The 25,395-nt window shown below is 41.5% G+C and overlaps 1 protein-coding gene across 3 annotated transcripts in view; it reads right to left on the bottom strand.

Moving 5' to 3' along the window:
- Positions 1 to 25,395, bottom strand: part of ppfia2 (PTPRF interacting protein alpha 2) — a 572,863-nt gene that overhangs the window by 439,248 nt on the left and 108,220 nt on the right. For 2 of the 3 annotated variants that reach the window (XM_068051211.1, XM_068051212.1), the window contains exon 1: positions 24,800 to 24,880. The exons of the other annotated variant lie outside the window; for it this stretch is intronic. In XM_068051211.1, the coding sequence (XP_067907312.1) occupies positions 24,800 to 24,880 (81 nt within the window). Of the gene's footprint in view, positions 1 to 24,799; positions 24,881 to 25,395 lie in introns of those variants that run through there. 3 annotated transcript variants of the gene reach the window in all.

The following is a 25,395-nucleotide window of genomic DNA, read 5'->3' as shown; positions in this document are numbered from 1 at the left end:
ACTTGCATGTTGAGGTGTTCCCATGCTTCTGCTGCCCTTGTCCTTCCAGGTGGTAGAGGTTTCAGGTTTGAAAGGTGCTGTTGAAGGAGCCTTTGTGAGTTGCTGGAGTGCATCATGTATATGGTATACACTGCTGCCACTGTGTGTCAGTGGCGGAAGGAGTAACTTTTGAAGGTGATGGATGGCGTGCCAATCAAGCGGGCTGCTTTGTCCTGGATGGTGTTGAGCTTTTTCAGTGTTGTTGGAGCTGCACTCATCCAGGCAAGTGGAGAGACTTCCATCACACTCCTGACTTGTGCCTTATAGATGGTGGACAGGCTTTGGTGAGACAGGAGGTGAGTTACTTGCCGCAGAATTCCAAGCTTCTGACCTGCTCTCGTCAGCACAGCATTTATGTGACTGGTCCAGTTCAGTTTCTGGTCAATGGTGACCCCCCAGGATGTTGATAGTGGGGGATTCCGTGATGATAATGCCATTGAACGTCAAGTGGAAATGGTTAGATTCTCTCATGTTGAAGGCCATTGCCTGGCACTTGTGTGGCACGAATGTTACTTTCCACATCAGCCCAAGCCTGGATGTTGTCCAGGTCTTGCTGCATATGGACATGGTCTGCTTCAGTATCCGAGGAGTCACGAATGGTGCTGAACATTGTGCAATCATCAGCAAATATCCACCCTTCTGGCCTTTTGATGGAGGGAAGGTCATTGATGAAGCAGCTGAAGGTGGTTGGGCTTAGGACACTACCCTGAGGAACTCCTGCACTGATGTTTTGGGACTGAGATGATTGACCGCTAACAAACACAACCATCTTCCTTTGTGTTAGGTATGACTCCAACCAGTGGAGAGATTTCACCCCCGATCCCATTGACTCCAGTTTTGGTAGGGCTCCTTGATGCCATACTTGGTCAAATGCTGCCTTGATGTCAAGGGCAGTCACTCTCATAGAAACATAGAAAAATAGGAGCAGGATTAGGCCATTTGGCCCTTCAAACCTGCACTGCCATTCAATATGATCATGGCTGATCATCTGATCATCTCTCACTCCACCTCTGGAGCTTAGCTCTTTTGTCATTATTTGGACCAAGGCTGTGATGGTCAGGAGTTGAGTGGCCCTAGCAGAACCCAAACTGAACATCAGTGAACAGGTTATTGCTGAGCAAGTGCTGCTTGATAGCACTGTCAACGACCCTTTCCATCTTCGGGATGCTTTGCCCCTAACCCCGCTGAATTTGCATCACTAGTCTTGTAAGGAACAATAGACGTCGACCCTTTAAAAGGCCAAGCAAGAAATGACAATTCAGGTGGAGGTGTGGCTATCTGTGTCCTAGCCTTCTTCCAACCTGTTCTCTGTGACTCCTGCTAGATCTTTGGTCAGAGTCCAGTGGAATGGCTGAGGAAATTTGGCCCCATGTTGTTTGCACAGTTCCACAGAAGAACCTTTGACGAATATCACTGATGCGACAGCAGTGCTTGGGAATTAAATACATCCTTTTAAAGCTGAACATTCATGGTTAAGAGCTGAGAAAATCATGAAACAATGGCAGCTTGAAACTAGAAACCACTCCCATATTCCTCTAGCTGTGCTACAAGGGTTGCATCTGAACTCAAGTGGAAAGATCTACACAGTTCATATGCTCTGTTAAAATTGATCAGAACGCTAAATAAGGTCAGTAAAATCACATCAAAAACTGGTGAAATATAGAATAGTTTTCATATAAATTTTCTAATAATTCTATTACCAAATTTTATTTTCTATCACTATAGTTTTCAGTTACTACAGTAGTGAGAAAGCTAATTGTCCAATTCATAGATTAAAAACATATATTTAAAGTAAATTTGTTATTAAATCAAAACTCTATACAACACCAGTTTCTTTTACATCTGTAATGAGAAATGATATTCCTAGATTATTATACTGACGTATTGCACTTAAAAAGTTACACATTTCTAATTTCTAGTTTTTTCCCCATAAATAAAAACCCTAACACATGTTCTGGGCAATATTATGGTGAAATCCAGATTTTAATATTACATCTCTTTTGTTACTAGAAGGTCATTATTGTGTTTCTTGATGCAACATATTTGGGAAGGATGGCTTTCCTGTAGTCAGTTTGTGTTATAAAACTATTCTACAAATCCTGGCTAATAAATGGATCAGATAAATTTGATTTTTCCTTGAGTTTAAATTAGATAAATACAGTTTACAGTGGAAGCATACAGCACAAACCAGCCAAAGTGAGTTTATTGTTCCCAGATATCCTTCACATGAAGGAGCTAGGGACATTGTTCATTGGTGATAAACCTTCTCTGCTCTATGGAGAACAATCTTAGCTTCTCTAATTGCTCCACATAACTGAAATACCTCATCCCTGGTATATTTCTGTTCTATCTCCTCAGCACCCTCGCCAAATTATGTTTCCTTCTTCATTGACAATGTCATCCTTGAGTATGAAGGACAACTGTACTATTAGTACTGTGACGCAACTGAACTAAATACCTCTGTAATCTCTGTGATTTACTTAATCAATAAGTTCTATCTACTAAATATTTGCATATTCATTGTTTAAGATCTGCTAACTATGATTCTTAGGTTACTAAACAGTTGTTAGTGTAAAAGTTTGTTGTCTGTCCTCTTTGATAATTGTCAAGAAAGGATTAATTATTTCACTCAGTAACTTGTGTGGATTCTGACATGAGGTTGATCGTGTAAATGCTAATATACAGTAATCTAAACTGGTTGATGGCAAACTGTAAAAATCCAAACATGTAAAAATAACCACATGTATAACTTTAGAAAATGCAATTGGAAGTCATGTAATTATATCCAATACCAGTCAACTATTATCAAAATAAGGGACAGTTGTTCTGCTGATTAACAACAACAAAAACTAAATTATTTCTAGATTTTATGTTAAAAAGAGGATGATTAGAATTTATGAACATTAATAAATCATAGACTAAAGATACTGGCATATTAGGTATCATTATCTCCTAGGCACAGATTAGGTAGTAAATGCCAAACAGTTCCTTGACAAAAAGTTAAGATGAAGAGGTTAAGGATTTGCCTGGTGTCCATAATGAACAATCTTGTCAAGGTATTCATCACAATGTCCTTTCAATATCATATAATCTACTAAATCAGAATACAGAGACAAGGTTCTCTGTTCAACCGCTGAGTCTTGCTGTATCTACCAAGATATTGAGTACACTCCGTTCATAGAGGACATACTGTGTGCTTATGGGAGTGGTAGATAATGCTAAATTAAGAAGGGCTTCCAGTGTAAAAATCCAAACATGTAAAAATATCCACATGTAGAACTTTAGAAAATGCAACTGGAAGTCATGTAATTATATCCAATGCCAGTCATCATTTTTTCAATTATTGTCAAAATAAGGGACAGATGTTCTGCTGATTAATAACAACAAAAACACAAAATTATTTCGAGATTTCATGTTAAGAAGAGGGTGGCACAGTGGTTAGCACTGCAGCCTCACAGCTCCAGTAACCCAGGTTCAGTTCTGGGTACTACCTGTGCGGAGTTTGCATGTTCTCCCTATGACCACATGGGTTTTCTCCGGGTGCTCCGGTTTCCTCCCACAGCCAAAGACTTGCAGGTTGATAGGTAAATTGCCCCTAGTGTAGGTAGGTGGTAGGAGAATTGTGGGAAGGCGGGAATATGGGATTAATGTAGGATTAGTATAAATGGTTGATGGTTGGCACAGACTTGGTGGGCCAAAGGGCCCGTTTTAGTGCTGAAAAGAAATGAGCACAAACAGGCTTTCTGTGGTTTAAAGAAGAAGATGAAATTTATTAAACCTTAAACTTAAACTCTAATACGGTTAACACCTATGGATATACGACGTGTCCAGACTAGCATGCACACACGATACACAGGTGCAAATAGGGACAGAAAAGAGCAGAAGAAAAGATAAGTAGAACAGTTTGAGGCAATATCTTGTTACTGTTTCTCAAGCTCGCTGAGGTCCTTGATTGAAGATATGGTCTTGCATTTCGTTGGTGCTGTATCTCTCTATGACTCTATTAGAGTTTATGAACATTAGTAAATCATAGAATAAAGATACTGGTGCCATAGCCTACTAATTATGGCAGTGGATTAGAAACCTTGAGATCGTGAGTTCAAAAACCATCATAGCAAGTTGTGAAATTGCATTTAATAAATCTGATCATGTGTGGATTGGCCAAAGAAACAGTTGGACAGGTCATGAACATTCTCTAAGAAAGTAATCTGCCTCCTGCTACCCAATCTGACCTACACATGACTCCAAACTCACATTTGTGATTATCTCTCAATAGGGATGCCAGTGTTGCCCACATCCCAAGAATAAATATAAAATATAAAATATTGAGAATAAAGGCATTTTAAATCAATCACACAAAAGACAATCATTACCTATTTTGTTGAGTCAAAATGAATGTATATTGAAATTTATAATATTTGCAGTTGTCAGGCAAACCCCCCACCTACCAAGACAGAGGCACACATTATTTTGCCACATGAACATTAAAACTTAAAAATTGCCTGACTGGAAAGACATTTGCGTAGTACCAGACAATGTAGAAACAAAGGGAGCCAGTCCCTGCCCACCACCCACCCCACCACCCCCCCCAATACACAGAAAGAGACCTGGTCAAACACGTGACCAACGAGGGGAGTTTTAAACTGGAACAACAGATTTTGAACAGAGAAAGCCATGTGCTCATAGACTGAGAACATCTCCTCTCCTGACTGCCTGCCTCCATTGCTTTCCCACGGAACTGAATCTTGTGAAGACACATAAACTCAAAGAGAGAAAAAATCTCCGATGTGAACAAGGTTTACAAAGAACACTGGACCCCAACGAAATGCAAGGCCATATCTTCAATCAAGGACAACAGCGAGCTTGAGAAACAGTAACAAGATATTGCCTCAAACTGTTCTACTTATCTTTTCTTCTGCTCTTTTCTGTCCCTATTTGCACCTGTGTATCGTGTGTGCATGCTAGTCTTGGCACGTCATATATCCATAGGTGTTAACCGTATTAGAGTTTAAGTTTAAGGTTTAACAAATTTCATCTTTCTTCTTTAAACCACAGAAAGCCTGTTTGTGCTCATTTCTTTGTCTTATAATTGGAAAGTTGTAAAAAAGGATTCACAAAGGGGAGCTCAAAACACAGTGTGTTTTGATGAAAGGTTACTGACCTGAAACGTTAACTCTGCTTCTCTCTCCACAGATGCTGCCAGACCTGCTGAGTATTTCCAGCATTTCTTGTTTTTATATCTTTATTATATGTTGCATCTAACTACATAAAATCAAATACAATAAGTTATGACAAAATATTGCAATATTTTGCAGCTTGAGGTATACATAATTGCTAATGAACATAATTTATTTTTCAAATAATGGATATTTTTAATAGGGTAAAACACAAGTATTTTCAATTTAGTATGTTCTAAAATCAGAGCTCCTATGAGAAATATTAAAGAAAATTAATTTCATTAGTTGCTCATCTGCAATTCCAGTGGCGCCCACTGTCTGCTTGTTTCCATTTAATGTATTTAATAGCTGTAGAGTTCATTGTTCCTTATTAAAAAGGTCCCTGCTGTCAGTCGAACCATTTTGTCTAATACCTTATATATATTATTTTAATAAGTATAGCAGTATTACAGAGAACTTTTAAAATGTTGTAAGAATGTCATTTTTTGAGTATGTTCATCAGATGTCATCCACAATGAAATACTTTCTGTATTCAGTCTTATCAATAGCATTTTATTTGATTAACATCTGTTACTAATTTATCTGAGTGAATCAGGGCTGATCAATGAGGCAATACTTAGAGTCATAGAGTGATACAGCACTGAAACAGGCCCTTTGGCCCACCACGTCTGTACCAACCATCAACCACTAATCCTACATTAATCCCATATCCCCTACCACATCCCCACAATTCTCCTACCACCTACATACACTAGGTGCAATTTACCTATCAACTTGCAAGTCTTTGGCTGTGGGAGGAAACTGGAGTACCTGGTGGAAACCCATGTGGTCACAGAGAGAACTTGCAAACTCAGCACAGACAGTACCCAGAACTGAACCTGGATTGCTGGAGCTGTGAGGATGTGGTGCTAACCACTGTGCCATGCTGCATTTTCATTTAGGAATTTAATTGTCAATCATAATAAAGACTGATATTTTAGAACTGAATTGGAAAATTAAATGAATAAAGTGTTTGTCAAATCTCTTTTACTCTCTAACACTTTCTCTCCACAATATACTGCTGGAGTATTATTCTACAAATGCTACTTACCCTTTGTCACCCTGCTCAAGGATCTATTTATTCATGTGTAAGCTTTACTCAGTTTAGATAGGTAACGAACCTGGCAAGGAGCGTTAAGGCAAGTCCAATCCTTACTATAACTTGACTGTCAGCAGTTGTTTAGTGAGTAGTGCTCTTATGTCTAGCTCAGAAAGTTATGGGTTCAAGTCCCACTTCAGAGACACCAAAGAAATCTAGGCTCTCACACCAGTGCAGTATTGAGGGAATGCTACAGAGGCCAAGATGTTGGGCTGAATCTTCGGTACTCATCAGCACATGAAAAAAAAGGCTGCCCAGCCACATGTCATGGAGCCACCACAATCTTCTGTGTGGTGGCTCATTTGAATGGCTGGGGCAGGCTGTCTCCTCCAATCATGTAGAGGGGGTGGCCTGTCTGTTCTGCAAATGGTGTCAGCTGCCTGTGTACAGACACCATTTTTAAAGGGCTGTCAGCCCTATTGGCATATTTAAATATTTAAAGATAAAGTGATTTAAAAAATATTAAATACATTTATTTTGCCCTTCTCCCAACCCCCAATAGGCATAAAATTATTAATTTTCCCTTCCCCAAAAACATTTACCTGTACAATAAGACCTTCCGTCATCCCCTATAAACTGCATAAACTTTAACCTCCAAGCCTTCCCACCATCCGCTACACCAATGATGTTACTTTGACCCTGCTCCCTGCAACTCCCCCCCCTCACAACCGCACTGAGAAAGTTATCTTTTCACCCCCCCCCTCCCACCAGTGTGGCGCCTCGTTTCCCCTGACGGGGATTCAAAGGCACGAGAGTGCCCAACCACTGGGCCGAAGATTGGAGCGGGAACTCAGGAGGTGATGCAAGTATGATTAATTCATTAATTTTAATTTATTTAAATATGCAAATGGGGGTCCCATCACCAAGCGGCAGGGGGGCCGCCATGAGGCCTTGCTGCTGCTGGCAATATCAGGCCAGGCCCTCCTGGCGTTGGGGTGCATGGCGGCCCTCTCCCATAGGTATCTTCAGGGCTTCCCCCACCACGGACCCAGATGCCTGGGGAGAACTAAATCCAGCCCATTGTCTTTCAGATGAGATGTTAACCTAAGGGGCTATCTGTTCTCTCAGGTGGGTGTAAAAGATCACATGGTACTATTTTGAAGATGAGCAGGGGAGATACCCCCAGATTACTGGCCAGATTTTATCCCTCAAACAACATCACTAAAACAAATCAGCCTGTTGTTAACGCATTGCTGATGGCAGGAGTTGGCTGTGGACAAACTGACTCCTATGTTTCCTACATTACAACAGTGACTGCACTTCAAAAGTGTTTTGTTTCGTCTTTATGTTGTTTCTGGTTCCCAGGTGTTGGAAAGAATCACACTTTAGACTTGGAAAAGGCTGGAGTCAGTCTTGTTTAATTCAGCACCATGCTTTGTACTGTGGAACCTGGTTCGACTGGTTCTTGTGTTACATATAACATGACTCCCCAGTGCAGCCATGAATGTGGCCCCCTACTGGAACACTTACACATAGGAACTAATTAGCTAGGAATTAGTTGTTAACACTTTACAGATAGTATAACAATATATATATATATATAACAACCCTCTTTCTTTAAAAGATAATGCCCCTACATCAAAATAACTGTCAATATAAATGAAAAAAGATTATCATCCGACTTGTGGAAATAATCTGAACCCCTTTTTAGAGTCTTTTATAGAGTGTATTTAAAGAAAAATTCACGGTATCACTTGGGTGGTAAAATGTTGTGCCTCCATCTTGTAGATTTGGCATTTGCTGCTCTCAGTGGTGAGCTGGCATGCAGTACAGGTGATGTGTCACTTGCTGGTGATGCTGTTAGTGTTGTCTCGCTGGATAGTGAAGTTTCCGGTGTCGTTGATGGTCTTTCCTGTTGTTTCAGCTCAGGTTAGGTCAAATGTGGACTCTGTTCCTTCTCATTTGGTTACCAGTTTCAGTCTCAATGATATATGACCTTGGAGTCTCAGCTTCACTAACAACTTTTGCTGGGCTCCTGGTTTTCATGATTGGACCCTGTCCATGTACAGTTTGTCCTTTCAACTGTTCGGGTAGAGATTTAGCATATTTGTTGAAGTGTTGCTCTCCTCTTACCTGTGCTTCAGTGAGTTGTTGTCTCACTTCCTGCTATTTTGCTTGGCAGAGTTGTCTTATATTTTCTTCCATTTAACAGCTCTGCAGGTGATTTCATGTCAGCCTTGAGAGGTGTGGATCGGAGCAACAATAAGGCCAGGTTTGGGTCTTCCTTCGTCTCTTGGCATTTCACAAGTGTTCTTTTGACTGTCTGGACGTGTCTTTCTATAAATCCGTGTCCCTGTGGGTATTGTGGTGGTGAGGTGATGGTGTTGAACCCATACTGGTCAGCAAATTCCTTAAATTGTCTGGATGTAAATTGGGTGCCATTGTCACATTAACCTTTCAGGAATCCCTTGCTCTGTGAACAGAACTCGTACTGCTGAGATTATTGTTGTGGCTTTCAAGTCTTTCATCTTCTGGATAAAAGGGAACTTTGAGTAGTAGTCTACGACTATGAGATATCATTCTTGATTATGTGTGAATAAATCGAACTCCTACAGTATGCCATGGTCTGGGTGTTACTTCAGTAGCTATCATCTCCTCTTTCTGTTGGGAGTTTCTGTACTTCTGACATACATTGTATGTAGATACCATATTTTCGATATCTTTGTATGTGCCTATCCAGTACACAGCTGATTTGGCTCTGAGCTTACACTTCTCCATTCCCATATGGCCTTCGTGTATCTTTTGGAGAAGTTCTTCCTGCATTGTTTTGGTTATGATTATTCTGGATCTGCCCAGCAGAACACCATCTTCTAGTGAGATGTCATCTGTGATAGACCAGTACTGCCGTATTGCTGGCTGTGTGTGCTGTATCCTATCAGGCCATCCCTGAATCACTTACTGAGATAGCATCTGCAACTTCTCATCTTTGCCAGTCTCATCTCTATTTTAACTCTGTTTCAGTGGTGTTATGTTCACTAGGTGATGAATCTTTATGCCTTGATCTTCTTTGCTTCTTATCGGAGGGCACTTTTCAACAGGTGTACTATCTTCAACCCTCAATGTCGCCTCCTTCACCTCATGATAATCTGCAGCTCTTCACAACTGTCCAAACCCAGGATAGCTGGACCATCTGTTTCTGTGACGTAGAACATACAGTTAACATCGTTTCCTTTGTGTGTCCCTCTGATTTGGGTTGTTCCTAGCTGTCGAATCTCAGTTCCCCCGTATGGTGTTAACATGACGTTGTTTGGTTTCAGAGGACCTTCCCTTGGATAACCATTTTTCTCCAAATTTTCAGGCAAGGTCTGCTGGTATAGTCTGAGTGGGATGATGTTACTCTGCGCTCCAGTATCAATCTTCACCTTCAGATTTATCGTTGTTGGCTTATTTCTCAGCTTCTTCCTAATCTGAATGGTTGTATGAATTTCTTTTCTCTGGGAACTGTCACATCCAGACATTTCATGCAATTCTATGGTTCTTATGTCTATCATGTTTTCAAACCCATCGCCATCTTCCAGGGTATGGATGTTTTGGTTTCTTTCACTATTCCTTTGCCCTGTTACTCTGGCTTTGATGACTCGTCTACCACCTTCTTGCCTTGTTCTGCACATCTTTTCCCAGTGATTGGTCTTTCCGCAAGCTCTGCAGATTGATCCATATGGGGGACATTTCCTTCTATCTGTCAATTCATGTGGTTGTCCACAGCTCCTGCATGTCTTTCTCTCTGTTTGGTGTACATTCTTTCGTTGTTGTTTCACTGCATCAACCGTGCTGCCTGTCTCTTGGCTGAACTGAAGGCTAGCCATTTGGGAGCTCAGAATCTTCATCTGTCTGCTTGTGGCTTCATGTGCTCTGGCAGTTTCTACGGCCTGCGATATTGTGAGCTTGTCCTGTCTGATTAGAGCTTTCTGTACTTCAGGATGTGCAGAATCCCAAATGAGCTGATCTATCAGCCGTTCATCTGTGTCCTTAAAGTTACATTTTCTGGCTGCATTTTCAATCTTGCCACAAAATTGTCAATAGGCTCATCTAGTTCCTGTCTGAGGCCTTGGAATTCATATCGGTATATCCGATGATTTGATTTTGGCTGAAGATGGGTGCTGAATCTTTCAAAAAAAAATTCTGAGTTTCTGCTGTCCTCTTCGCTTACGTCCCAGCTGTTAAATAAATTTAATCCTTTATCTCCAGCCCACAGAAGGATATAGCTGACCCTCTCCTCTTCGCTAGTGCCTTTTAGGAAACTATTGAATGCCAAATTGCACTTTTGTTTAAACTTCTCAATTGCCTCTACGACATCATCAGCTCCCCAATTCATGATGGGCTGTAGCAGTGCATTCATTCCTGTCCTGGCTGACATTTCGATTTTTTTTTAGAGTTTTCGCATGAGTCACTTAGTTTTTCTGTTTCTCTCTCTCTCTGGCACTGATTTGGGTCACTTTTCTCAATCTGATGCTTTGAAAAATGTTGTACGTTTACTCACAGACACTCGCTGCCACCATGTTTCATCATTATGTTGCTTCGAGTTCCCAGATGTTGGAAAGAATCACACTTTAGACTTGGAAAGGCTGGAGTCAGTCTTGTTTAATTCATCACCATGCTTTGTACTGTGGAACCTGGTTCAACTGGTTCTTGTGTTATATATAACATGATTCCCCAGTGCAGCTGTGAATGTGGCCCCCTACTTGAACACTAATTCAACTAATTAGTTGATTAACTAATTAACAACTAATTCCTAGCTAATTAGTTCCAAACACTTTACAGATATATAACAATACATATATATATAAAAAACATGTTCATTGACTGTTAAGTGCTTTGGGATGTCCTGAAGTTGTGAAAGGTACTATATAAATGCAAGTCTTTCTTTTTCCATCCACAAGTTGTGCAATTCCAGCATAGCTTGTTGGAATTAATAATGGCCCAGATTTTACAATCAGTGGCAAACGACCAACACTCACCATTCATTATTCTTGTAGCCACCCACAGACTTTTTGGGGATTTTGAGCGACAACATACAGTCGCCAGCCATCTGAAACAGCACTGTGCCCTTTATAGGAGATCTGGGACCTATGTGAACAGGGCAAACAACAGCACGTCTCCTTAACCATTCAGATTGAAGAATCCTCATTGAGATACACAAAGTCTAAACTCGCAAGTCTAAGTTAGAACATTTAATTCAATGTAAAATCATGTACAGAAAGCAAAATAAATAGGAAAAGAAAGTTTGGATTAAGATAGAGAGGTAAAAGAGACTTTTTAAATATTTTTTTAAATCTCCAACAATAATTAACATCTGAAAGAATGAGATTCCACACTTGTAAAAGTTAATTTTCGGTGTCAGAGATGTTGTTTGGCAGTAATTAAGACATCATGCCATTAAAAATTTACTTACATTGAATGGTCAATCCTAACTTTTTCTGCTGTGCTTTAGTGGGTATCTAGTGGGTAACTACTGCAAATTCACTCCCTTCCATCTGTTTCAATGCATGTATCGGCAAAATACCAGTGCAACAAAGCTCGTGGAGCGGCAGGTAAATCAGATAGCTATCTCCTGATTTTTGCATTGTACTGCATATGTGTAGACACCAGAAGTTGCTGTTGATTGATTCCACAATAGGAGTGAGCAGCAATAACCTTACCATTATTCTTACCATAAAATTTGGGCCATGCATGAGTTACAATGATGAGGGAGGGTTTTCCACCTGAATCCACATGGCAGGCTAACCATAAAAGTAAAAACCCTTGGGATCCAAGGGAGAGTGACAAATTGGATCCAAAATTGGCTTAGTGGCAGGAAGCAAAGGGTAATGGTTGATGGATATGTATATAACTGGAAGGCTGTTACCAGTGGGGATCCACAGGGTTCAGTACTAGGCCCCTTGCTTTATGTCATTTCTGTTAATGATTTAGACTTAAATCTAGGGGGCATGATAAAGAAGTTTGCAGATGATACAAAAATTGACCATGTGGTTGACAATGAGGAGGAAAGCAGGAAGATATAGATGGTCTGGTCAGTTGGGCAGAAAAGTGGAAAATGGAATTCAATCCACAGAAGTGTGAGGTAATGCATTTTGGAAGGTGCAACAAGGCAAGGGAATACACAATAAATGGGAAGTTATTGAGTAGTGGAGGAACAGGGGGACCTAGTAGTGTATGTCTACAGATCCTTAAAGGTAACAGGCCAGGTCAATATTAGTCGAAGCATAGAAAATAACAGCAGGGAGGTTATGCTGGAACTGTATACAACACTAGTTAGACCACAGCTTGAGTACTGTGTCTTGTTCTGGTCACCACATTGGAGGAAAGATGTGATTGCACTGGAGAGGGTACAAAGGAGAATTACGAGGATGTTGCCAAGATTGAAAATTTTAGCTGTGAGGAAAGATTGGATAGGGTGGGGTTTGTTTCCTTGGAACAGAGGAGGCTGAGTGGTGACTTAATTGAGCTGTATAAAATTATGAGGGGCCTCGATAAAGTAAGTAGGGACGACTTATTTACTTTAGCAGTGGGGTCAGAAGCTAGCGGGCATAGATTTAAAGTAATTGGTAGAAGAGTTAGAAGGGACCTGAGGAAACATTTTTTCACCCAGAGGGTGGAAGGGATCTGGAACTCATTGCCTGAAAAGATGGCAAGGTAGAAACTCTCACCACATTTAAAATGTACTTGGATGTCTACTTGGAGAACCGTGACCTGCAGGGCCACAGATCTAGTGCGGGAAGTTGGGGTTAGGCTGTCTAGTTCTTCGTTGACCGGCACAGACACGATTGGCCGAATGGCCTCTTTTTGTTTCGTAAATTTTCTATGATTTCTATGGTTTCTATGAAAAGATCCAGGAAAAACATGTCATTGCAATCATTAAAAAATGTAATTGACAGGTCATGGCATTTTAATATAAATTACACAATTGTGCAGCATAACTGTTCTAGGAATTTCATATCCAAATATGGGATCTGTATCATGCAGCAATGCATAACTGACTGATTTATATGACTAATTTATTTATTTATTTAGAGATATAGCACTGAAACAGGCCCTTCGGCCCACCAAGTCTGTGCCAACCAACAACCACCCATTTATACTAATCCTACATTAACCCCACATTCCCTACCATTCTCTTACCACCTATCTACACTAGGGGCAATTTACAATGGCCAATTTACCTATCAACCTGCAAGTCTTTGACTGTGGGAGGAAACTGGAGCACCCGGCGGAAACCCACGCGGTCACAGGGAAAACTTGCAAACTCCGCACAGGCAGTACCCAGAATCAAACCCGGGTCGCTGGAGCTGTGAGGCTGCGCCACTAACCACTAACCACTAACCACTGCGCCACTGTGCCGCAATGTTATCAGAGACCATCTGAAAGTACCCTAATGCATAAAGGTTGAGTGCTGTTGTCACATTCACATTTACAGACAAGACAGTGTCCCTAGTAGAAGGAGACTGCAAGTCAGGTTCCAACAGTTAACACATTTTTGTCATTGCCTCAGGAAAAACAAAGCCTCATAGACACAGTCATAGTAAAAATCCAGATAGGGCCTTTGTGACCTGTCGGCCCTGTGGCATGAATGCTCGTAGCTCAAGTGTTGCATGTGTGCCTCCTGCCACACTCATCTGGCTTCCAACCTTTCTTCCTTCATTTCCTCCTCCTCAAAGCACAGGAACAATAGGATCCCTAGAGGGCAATCCTTTATTTCACAATGCACGGTTCCATTTAAGTTCTCAGTAAGTTTCATAAAGTACCTTTAAATGCTCAGATGTTGAAACTGCTAAGTAATAGAGAGGACTCTCAGCCAAAACAGTGTTGCAGAAGCACTCTCCTATGTGATCATTCACCTTCCTGATCTCCAACCATCTGCAGGGCAACTTACAGGTTCAGTATTGCCATCTTTATAGCAGCACTAATTTGCGAGGACATTAGGTGGACAGAAGAGGAATCTTGAAAATCAATTTCCAGTTTGGGTTCTAAAATAGGCGCTAGACCCTTTATTAGCCTAAAGCCCATATTAAGCAATGGCCAGAGATGCCTCTACACTGCCTAAACCAATTGTTTGTGTTTTCAACATTGTTTGGATGCAGAAAATTGCCCCCTTAAATAGTACCTTTCTGCATTTGTAAACTGCCCGGAAAATGGGGACCAATTTCACTTCCACTGATTTCCAAATCACAGCCAAACTGCTCGAGGGAGTCATAGAATCATAAAATCTTATAGCACAGAATAAAACCACAGAAGGAGGCCATTCAGCTTGTCATGTCTGTGCTGGCTTTTGGAAAAATTTGAAAAAATTTAGTCTCACATCTCAGTTTATTTCCCATAACCATGCAAATTAGTCCTCTTCAAATACATGTCCAATTGTCTTTTGAAAATTTCTGTGGAATCTGTTTCCATCACCCTTTAGGGTAATGCATTCCAAATCTTAACAACCTTTTGTGTAAAAAAAAGCTTTCCTAATGGCCCCTCTAGTTATTTTGCCAATTAATTTGGATCTATAACCTTTGGTTAATGACTCACTTGCCCAGAGGAAACAGTTCCTCCATACTTGCTCTATCAATCAATGTGACTAGGCACCCCCAGGACCCTCTGCTTTTGAACACACCTTATAACAGTAACATTAAGATTATACTACCTCTCCATGTTGTTTCTCCTAAAGTCCATCAATTCACACTTATCTGCACTAAACTGCATTTGCCATGTGTCTGGCCATTTCACTAGACCGTATATGCCCTCCTAAAGTCTGCTCCTATCTTACTCAATATTTACTGCATTGCCAAGTTTTATATCATCTGCAACCTTGTAATCCCATACTCAAGTTTATGTCATTCATATATAACAAGAAAAGCAATATTCTCTATACTGACCCCTGAGAGACCCCACTACATATTTCTCATACTTCTTTCCGGTCAGAAAAACATCCATTCACCACTACCCTCTGCCTCCTAACTTTTACGTAATTACCATTCCTTTAATACCATGTCCTGCTATTTTCTGAACAGGGCTTTGATGTTACCTTATCAAACGCATTTTGTGAGTCCACAATTACAACAATTACTGCACGACCTTCATCAACCCTCTTTGTTATTTCATCAAAGACCGCAATCATTTTAAGAACATAAGAATATAAGAAATAGGAGCAGGAGCAGGCCATTCAGCCCCCTCAAGCCTGCCCCACCATTCAGTAAGATCATGGCTGATCTGTCCTCAACCCCTCTTTCGGTTCTGCTCTGCCTAACCCTCGACTCCCCGAGATTTCAAAAATCTATCCACCTCCTCCTTAAATACATTTAGTGACCTAGCCTCCACAACTGTCTGAGGCAGAGAATTCCAGAGATTCACCACCCTCTGAGAGAAGAAATCCCTTCGCATCTCAGTTTTAAATGTGTGCCCCCTTATTCTGTAATTATGTCCCCTAGTTTGAGATTTCCCCACAAGTGGAAACATCTTCTCAACATCTACCCTGTCGAGCGCCCTTAGAATCTTATATGTTTCCATAAGATCACCTCTCATTCTTCTAAACTCCAATGAATAAAGGCCTAACCTGTTTAGCCGTTCTTGATAAGACAGCCCTTTCATCCCAGGAATCAGCCTAGTGAACCTTTTCTGAACTGCCTCCAATGCTAGTATATCCTTCTCTAAATACGGGGACCAAAACTGTACGCAGTACTCCAGGTGTGGCCTCACCAACACCCTGTACAGTTGTAACAGGCCTTCCCTATTTTTAAACTCTAACCCCTAGCAATAAAGGCCAAAATTCCATTTGCCTTCCTAATTACTTTCTGCACCTGCACGCTAACCTTTTGTGTTTCATGCACAAAAACACCCAGATCCCTCTGTACTGCAGGATTTTGTAGTCTTTCTCCATCTAAATAGTAATCTGCCTTTTTATTTTTTCTACCAAAGTGGATGACCTCACACTTTCCCACATTGAACACCATCTGCCAAGTTTTTGCCCACTCACCTAACCTATCTATATCCCTTTGCTGATTTTTTGTGTCCTCATCACAACATGCCTTCCCACCTATTTTTGTATTGTCAGAAAATTTGGATACACTACACTCTGTCCCTTCCTCTAAGTCATGAATGTAGATAGTAAATAGCTGAGGCCCTAGGACCGATCCTTGTGGCACCCCGCTAGTTACGGCTTTCCAACCTGAAAAAGACCCATTGATCCCAACTCTCTGCCTTCTGTGTGTTAGCCAATCCTCAATCCATGCCAACATATTACCCCAATACCCTGAGCTCCTATTCCTTTGAAGCCTCCTTGCGTCCTCCTCACAACTTACATTCCCACCTAGTTTTCTGCCATCAGCAAATTTGGAAATAATGCATTTAGTCCCCACATCCAAATAATTTCTATAGATTGTGAACAGCTGTGGCCTAAGCACTGATCCTTGCGGTACCCCACTAGTAACAGCCTTCCATCCTGAGAATGACCCATTTATTGCTACTGTATGCTTTCTGTCTGTCAACCAATTTTCAATCCATAGCAGTATATTTCTCCCAATCCCATGTGCTCTAATTTTGTTTATGAACCTCCTGGGACCATCAAAAGCCTTCTGAAAATCCAAATACACCACATCCACCGGTTCTTCTTTATCTGTGCTACAAGTAATATCCTCAAAAAACTCCAACAGCTTTGTCAAACATGATTTCCCTTTCATAAATCCATAATAACATGCAGACTGCCCATTCCGCTTAGATGTGGAATGGTCTACAGCAAAGTGGAAGACCTGAAGAAGAGGAGGAATATAATTTTAATTTGAAAAAATATTGTTATGACCAGGTAAGAAAGGTGTCTAGGTTCTTTGAGCTCACTGTAGAGTCCTTGATTGTAGGTAGATCTTGCTTTTTGTTGGGTCCCAGTATTCTTCTTAAACTTTGTTCGCTGTAGGAGACTTTTCTCTCTTGGGGTTCATGTGTCTTCAGTGGATTCAAAGGCTTGCGAGGAAGAGATGGGAGCAGACAGGAGAGATCTTCTCAGTCCAAGAGCAAAAAGTCTTTCTGAGTTCAAATTCTCTGTGGCTAGTTCTAAAGACTGGAACAGCCAGTTAGTCATGTGACCAGCTGGTCTAACCAGTCCTGGCCCCTGTGGATTGCATCACCCAGCAGGCTCTGGAATGTGCTTCCCCACCAGCTCATTGTCCGGTGATCAACATCCATTGTGGGTTGGATGTGTCAGGGATGGTCCTTTGTGCTTCCAAGTTGTCTGCTAAGATGCAAATGTCTTTTCCAGCCACGACTGGTCTGTTTAACAAGTCATTTCCTCGCTCCAGCAACAGTTAAAAATCAATGTTCATGACAAAATTAACGTGCCTTATTCTCAGCTCAGGAAAATCCATTTATAGAGTCGTACAGCATAGAAACAGGCCCTTTGGCCAACCGCATCCATGCCGACTATACTGTCCATCTATACTAATCCCACCTGCCTGCATTAATTCCATATCTCTCTATGCCTTTCTCATTCAAGTACCTGTCCAGATGCCTTTTAAATGTTGCTACTGTTCCTGCCTCCACCACCTCCTCAGGCAGCTCATTCCAGATACCCACTATTCTTTGTGTGAAAAAATTACCCCTTTGATCCCCTTTAAACCTCCTCCCTCTCACCTTAAATCTATGCCCTCTAGTTTTAGTCACCCCTACCATGGGAAACAGACTCTGGCTATCTACCCTATCTATGCCTCTCATAATTTTAGAAACCTCTATCATGTCCCCTCTCAGCCTCCTTCGCTCCAGGGAAAACAGACCCAGCCTATCCAATCTCCTTTTATAACTCAAGCCCTCCAAACCAGGCAACATCCTTGTGAATCTTTTCGACACCCTCTCTAGCTTAATCACATCTTTCCTGTAGTGCGGCGACCAGAACTGCACACAGTACTCCAAATGCGGCCTAACCAACGTTATGTACAACTGCAACATGATGTCCCAACTCTTGTACTCAATGTCTCGGCCGATGAAGGCAAGCATGCCATACGCCTTCTTCGCCACCATGTCTACCTGTGTTGCCACTTTCAGGGAACTATGCACTTGCACCCCAAGGTCTCTCTGCTTAACAACACTCCCCAGGGCCCTGCCATTCACTGCATATGTCCTGCCCTGGTTTAACTTCACAAAATGCATCACTTCGCACTTGTCTGCCTTAAATTCCATTTGTCAATCCCTTGCCCACTTTCCCAGTTTATCTATATCCTGTTGTAACCTTAGACAACCTTCTTCACTGTCCACTATACCACCAATTTTGGTGTCATCTGCAAACTTACTAATCATGCCCCCTACATTCACATCCAAGTCATTAATATATATGACGGACAACAGAGGGCCCAGCACCGATCCCTGCGGCACACCCCTGGTCACCGGCTTCCAATCTGAAAAACAACCCTCCACTACCACCCTCTGCTTCCTATCACCAAGCTAAGTTTGTACCCAATTGGCTAGCTCACCCTGGATCCCATGTGTTCGAACTTTCTGGACCAGCCTACCATGCGGGACCTTGTCAATGGCCTTGCTAAAGTCCATGTAGGCAACGTCCATCGCCTTGCCCTCGTCAATCCTCTTGGTCACCTCCTCAAAAAATTCAATCAAATTCATGAGACATGATTTCCCACGCACAAAGCCATGTTGACTATCCCTAATCAGACCATGCCTTTCCAAATGCATATAAATCCTGTCTCTCAGAATCCCTTCTAATAACTTTCCCACCACTGATGGAAGGCTCACCGGCCTGTAGTTCCCTGGCTTATCCCTGCTGCCCTTCTTAAATAAAGGCACAACATTAGCTATCCTCCAGTCTTCCGGTACCTCACCCGTGGCTAACGATGATACAAAAATCTATGCCAGGGCCCCAGCAATCTCCTCCCTTGCTTCCCATTGCATCCTAGGATACACCTGGTCAGGCCCTGGGGATTTATCCACCTTAATGCACTTCAAAACCTCCAACACCTCCTCCTTTGTAATGTTGATATGCTCCAGGATATCGGTGTTCCCTCCCTTGAACTCACGAGCTTTCATGACCTTCTCCACAGTAAATACAGATGAGAAGTATTCATTTAAGACCTCACCCATTTCCCGTGGCTCCACACATGGATTACTACACTGATCCTTAAGGGGACCTACTCACTCCCTAGCTACCCTTTTACTCAATATACTTATAGAATCTTTTAGGATTCTCCTTTATCTTATTGCCAGGGAAATCTCATGGCCCCTTTTCGCCCTTCTAATTTCCTTCTTAAGTGTAGTCCTACATCTCCTATACTCCTCGAGGGACTTGCTTTATCCCAGGTGCCTATACGTGACATATGCCTCCTTCTTTGTCCTGACCAGACCCTCAATATCCCTCGTCAACCAAGGCTCCCTAAACTTGCCAGGCTTGCCCTTCCATCTAACAGGAACATGCCAGCCCTGAACTCTTCCTATCTCACTTTTAAAAGCCTCCCACTTGCCAGATGTCCCTTTACCTATAAACAGCCTCTCCCATTCAACTTTTGAGAGTTCCTGTCTGATGCCATTGAAATTAGCCTTCCCCCAATTTAAGACTTCAACTTGAGGACCTATTCTTTTCCATAACTATCTTGAAGCTCATAGAGTTATGGTCACTTGTCCCAAAGTGCTCCCCCACTGATACATCAACCACCTGTCCAGCCTCATTTCCTAAGAGGAGGTTGAGTGTAGCCCCTTCTCTAGTAGGGCCATCCATATACTGCTTCAGAAAACTATCCTGGACACACTTAACAAATTCTTCCCCGTCTGATCCCTTTGCACTAAGGCAGTCCCAGTCAATATTAGGGAAGTTAAAATCTACTATTACAACCCTATAATTCCTACACCGATCTGTGATTTCCCTACATATATGCTCCTCCAATTCCCTCTGACTATTGGGGGGCCTATAGTATAATCCCATCAAAGTGATCACCCCTTTCTTATTTCTAGGTTCTACCCATATGGCCTCGCTGGACGTTCCCCCTGGGATATCCTCTCTAAGTACTGCCGTGATGTCCTCCCTAATTAATAGTGCAACTCCCCCTCCTCTCTTACCTCCACCTCTGTCATGCCGGAAGCATCGGTACCCCGGAACATTGAGCTGCCAGTCCTGCCCATCCCTCAACCACATTTCCATAATAGCTATAATATCACAATCCCATGTACTGATTCATGCTCTGAGTTCATTTGCCTTACCTGTAAAGCTTCTTGCATTAAAGTAAATGTAGTTTAGCCTACCAGACCTTCCACATTCCCTGCCCTGCCCCTGCCCGGCCTGCCTACTGGATTTGCTTGCTTTAATCTCTACATTTGCCTCAACTATCTCATTGAAGAGACTACTACTTTGGGTCCCACTCCCCTGCAAGACTAGTTTAAACTCTCCCGCGTAGTAGTAGCAAACCTCCCCGCAAGGATATTGGTCCCCTTCCAGTTTAGATGCAACCCGTCCTTCTTGTACAGGTCACCTCTGCACCAGAAGAGATTCCAATGATCCAAGCAGCTGAAGCCCTCCCGCCTACACCAGCTCTTTAATTCATTCCAAAGAAAGTCCCAGACAGACAGACCTGGCCATCTGCCTGCAGTGCCAATTCAGTCTCCTCTGGGGGAGCTGGCTTGATCATGGCCTGATCCACTACACATTTAGGGAAACTGCAGGGGTCCATCTCCTGCAACTGCCCTGTCTCTCTGACCTCCTGTGGTCTTTCTTTCACCACCTTCACCCCTGCCTGATCATTACCTAGGAGCAGGGCAACCCCGTCCACAGGCAAACTAGAGACAATCCCTATGGTCACTGGTCCTGAAACTAGGTCGCACTCTAGATGCACCTGGTGTACAGGTACAGGCATACACTGTCCTCCAATACCATTCACCACCACTCTGGTGTTCACTGCACTCTCTGGGGGTAAGGCCAGGCCTTTTCCCAATAAAAGGGACTGAGTGGCCCCTGTGTCCCTGAGAATTACGATGGGCTTGCTTGCCGAACTCGAGGGGCATGGGGTTACTTTCCCTTCAGACACAAAACTCTGATAATCTTCAGGAATCCTATTAAATTTTCTTGCACTTGCAGCCATAAGCTTCCTGGGTCTCACTCTTACAGCAGTTAAAGACACAGCTAGTTCCAAAAGGTTCCTGTCTTCACTGAGCGGGTGTGCCCTGATTAACCCTAAAGGTTTTCCCTTTAGTTTCCAACGTCAGCTTCGAGATGACCTGCCTTATTACAATCGAAGCATACAGGTCTCCGGGTCTCACTCCTGCTCACCGCACCTTCTTTTTTGACTAGAGGAGGACCCCCTGTGTCTCTTGCTTTTCTTTCTCTGCCAGGTAAGCTTGGGCTTTTATCAGCTTCCCACCCTTTGTCTTTTTCAGATTTGTGGGGGTGACTAGGAAAGGTTCTCCCCACGGCCACTGGTCAAAAGTCAGCTGTTTACTTCTTTCAAACTCCAGATAAGTTTGATTAGCTTGCTTCTTGAGGGTTCTAAACTTTTGGTGATAGACTTCGGGTACTAATTCATATGCCTCGAGGATAGCACTTTTTGTCAGTTCTTAATTTGATGAACTCTCATCCAGCAACAGGGAATAAACCTCATGGGCTTTTCCAGTTAGCTTGCTTTGCAGTAAAAGAGGCCAGGTCTCAGCTGGCCATTTTAGCTGTCTTGCCAGTTTCTCAAAGGACCCAAAAGTCTTCTACATCCTCCTCATTGAACCTTGGAATTAGTTGAGCTAGTTTTAATAATTCTGTACCCAGCCCTGAATTATGCTCCTCCATATTGGTCATGCTTTCACTGGGGTTACTCTGTCACCCCCTAGTTAACTCAAGCCACCTTAGCTCCCTTTCTTCACATTCTTCCCAGAAGGTTCTTTCCTTCTCTCTCTCCTCTCTCTCTTGTTCCTTCTCCTGCCTTTCTTTTTCTTCACATTCCTTCTGGAAGGCTCTTCTTTAGAGAGATACAGCACTGAAACAGGCCTTCTTTCTCCCTCTCTTGTCACTCTCTTTCCCTTTCTCTTTCCATGTCTTCTAATTCAAGTTTCCTTTGTTCCAATTGTATCTTTGCTAGCAGTACCCTGTCTGGATATACTACTAACCCTGTTTCTGCTTCTTCAGATTCAAAGGAAAACTGGTTGGCCACTAGTCTTAGGAGTTCAGATTTCCTAGCCTTGCCACGTACAGTTATTCCACACTGCTCAGCCATTTTCCTCAACTCCTCCAGTGCTTTTAACTTATCCCAGGTTTCTTCAAGCTGGTTTGGGGAGCTACTAGCTTCAATTGCACACATATTAGTATTCAAGCACTCACAACCACAAGAAAATCTGTATTGAAATCTTGCTCTTTTTTTATTGGAACAATTTGGCTTCCCACTTCCAATTTCTGTCGTTTGTCTCCAGGTAAAATCCAGGACGGTAGCCCCCAAATTTCCGTTACGACCAGATGAGAAATCTGTCTCGGGGTCCCTCTCAACCTTCACATGGTCTTACCATAACAGGGTTTAATTTTAAACACACCATGTTTTTAGTTCCCCCCTTGGTGAATCATTGTTCACCGCTTTCCATTTATAAGGCAAGGAAACCAGCACAAACAGATTTTCTTAGGTTTAAAGAAGAAAAGTTGAAATTTATTAATCTTAAACTCTAATTTGGTTGATGCCTACGGATACACGATGTGACAGTGCTGGCATGCATATGTGATACACACATGCAAATAGAGACGGAAAAGAGCAGAAGAAAAAAATAAAGTGGAAAAGTTTGAAGCAATATCTGAAGAGTTTTTGTTACGGTTCTTCGAGCTCACTGTAGAGTGCTTGATTGTAGGTAGATCTTGCTTTTCGTTGGGGCCCAGTATTCTTCTTAAACCTTGTTCGCTGTAGGAGACTTTTCTCTCTTGGGTTCAAGTACTGTCTGTTAACATGCAAATGTCTTTTCCAGCCACGGCTAGTCTGTTTAACAAGTCATCTCCTCGCTCCAGCAACAATTTAAAAATCAAAGTTTGTGACAAAATTAATGTGCCTCATTCTTGGCAGGTGGGGGCCTCGCATGACAATATGTATTTCTGAGAAGCATGTAATTTTTTAATGCAATTAGCATATATCAACCTTATTTTTTGTGTATTTACTGGAGCAGTTTTTATTAATGATTTTCCAAATAATGACTAATTAATTACTTTGCTTTAGTAAAGTATCCTTCCATTTTGATGTGCCAGAATTTCTTCAGCTGTAGACTGTCAAAATTAACTTTGAGTAGGTGGATAGAATTCACAAACAATAAGCAAAACTGAATCTCGTCTATAACTGTGAAAGATTCAATGGATCAATGTGATTTAAATCTGTCACATTATAGTTAACCATTATTCATCATTAGCTACTAGCGCAGGAATTATCCCTCAGATGTCACTGCTAAATTTTCAAAATCTTCATTTCAAGTAGTCCTCTATATATGAAATTTACAAGAGACAGCATTCTTTATATATTTTACTGCGATTCAATAAGAAACATTAAGCATTGCTTCATCAGTCCTTTTTTTAATAAATGACCAACATGACTAACTGTCCAACTGACAGTTATGATTTGAAATTAGTGTAACATGTCATTATTTAAAATGGCAGCATATCATACACTAGAAAAAAATTTCCAGATACTGAATAGGAAAGTTCCACCTTAAAAAGTCAATGAGTATTTACAATCTAGCATGCCTGTCATTTTCTATGTGACTCTAGCATTATCTCTTCTTAGAGCAAAGCTTAATTTTAATTGCTTTGATCAAGTGCTCACACTGGATCAAAGCTCAGAATAGTTGCAGTTATACATGCACTTTAGCAAAGGTAGCTAAATGAATGATACATGTGTTCAAAATGATAACAATTCTCGACAAATCAAAGATTTCCTAAAATTGTAAGAACTACTCTCAAGGCATGTTTCATGTAAAGCATTCATACAGATTGAGAAATTAAACAGCAGACCCTTTGTAGCTTCACACAAGATTCTCAAAGCATTTTCTCTGAATATTATATCAGTCAAAATATTTCTGGCAACCTTACCATCCAACTATAAAACATGAAGCAAAATTCACAAAATGGACAACAGAAGTGATGCAGTAGAACTAATCTGCAAAACCAAATGCAATTTCTGCAGGCACATAATGTGATTTATGGTTACAAGGAAAATGTCTTTTTAAATGTTAATGCTTTCCATTGAGCAAATTCGCTACCACAGTTATACATCAGTGGAGCCAAATTTTTCATGCAACCGTTCGTTATTCCTTCAAAATTATAGGTCTTTCAATCTGAATAGACAAAGCTAAATCTTTTATTTCATATTAATGAAAAAACCTCATTTTATAATAAATATACAGCACTGAATTAAAATAGATAGCACTCTGGAGAAGTACATCTGATATCATTGTATTGATTTCTATTGTTTTAACTATTTCGGTGGAGATGATTAATTAAAGTTGCAACATTTTGTAACTTTATAATTGCGCTTACCTGAAATGTGTAAAATCGCGTTCCATTAGGTGGATGAACCTTAACAGAGTCAGTCCCCGTGCTCATGTCAGAAAAGATCATTATTGAAAGCAACAGTAATATAATCCAGAAGTATACACAAGTGTAAAGATATACATAAAGCCCCGCTCACTACTAAATTCTTTCTTGTATGATGGATAGCAGGGTAGCTACTGTGCAAATGAAATCTGCTTTTTCTCGACTATGGTCTTCCGTGACAGCAGTTACTGTTAACAGCATGTTCCCACAACTGTGGAATTGATCCAAAGATAATCATTCCTTGTGCCTTCTACAACAGTCACTGGAATTGAAAAGTCAATGTAAAAAAGAGAAGCAGGATCATCTGTGAATAAAGCTCATGCGGACACTGTGTTGTGGACCTGCCCATCTGCTTCCAACAATAATCACCTGCTTCCATCACAGTCTAGTGATTATGCTCAGCATCAGAACTCAGCTAACCAATAACATTGTGTCAGTGTTCACACAGAAATGTACACTGTAAGACAGAGGACCTCTTCCGTCTAACTCGGAATTTGTCTTTTATTTTGCCAATTATCAGTTGCCTTTGCATCCATATC

The sequence above is a fragment of the Heterodontus francisci genome, chromosome 18 (assembly GCF_036365525.1).
Source record: "Heterodontus francisci isolate sHetFra1 chromosome 18, sHetFra1.hap1, whole genome shotgun sequence".
Classification (NCBI taxonomy): Eukaryota; Metazoa; Chordata; class Chondrichthyes; order Heterodontiformes; family Heterodontidae; genus Heterodontus; species Heterodontus francisci.
The sequence above is the reverse complement of the archived record's forward strand: the minus strand, read 5'-3'. Positions and strand labels throughout refer to the sequence as shown.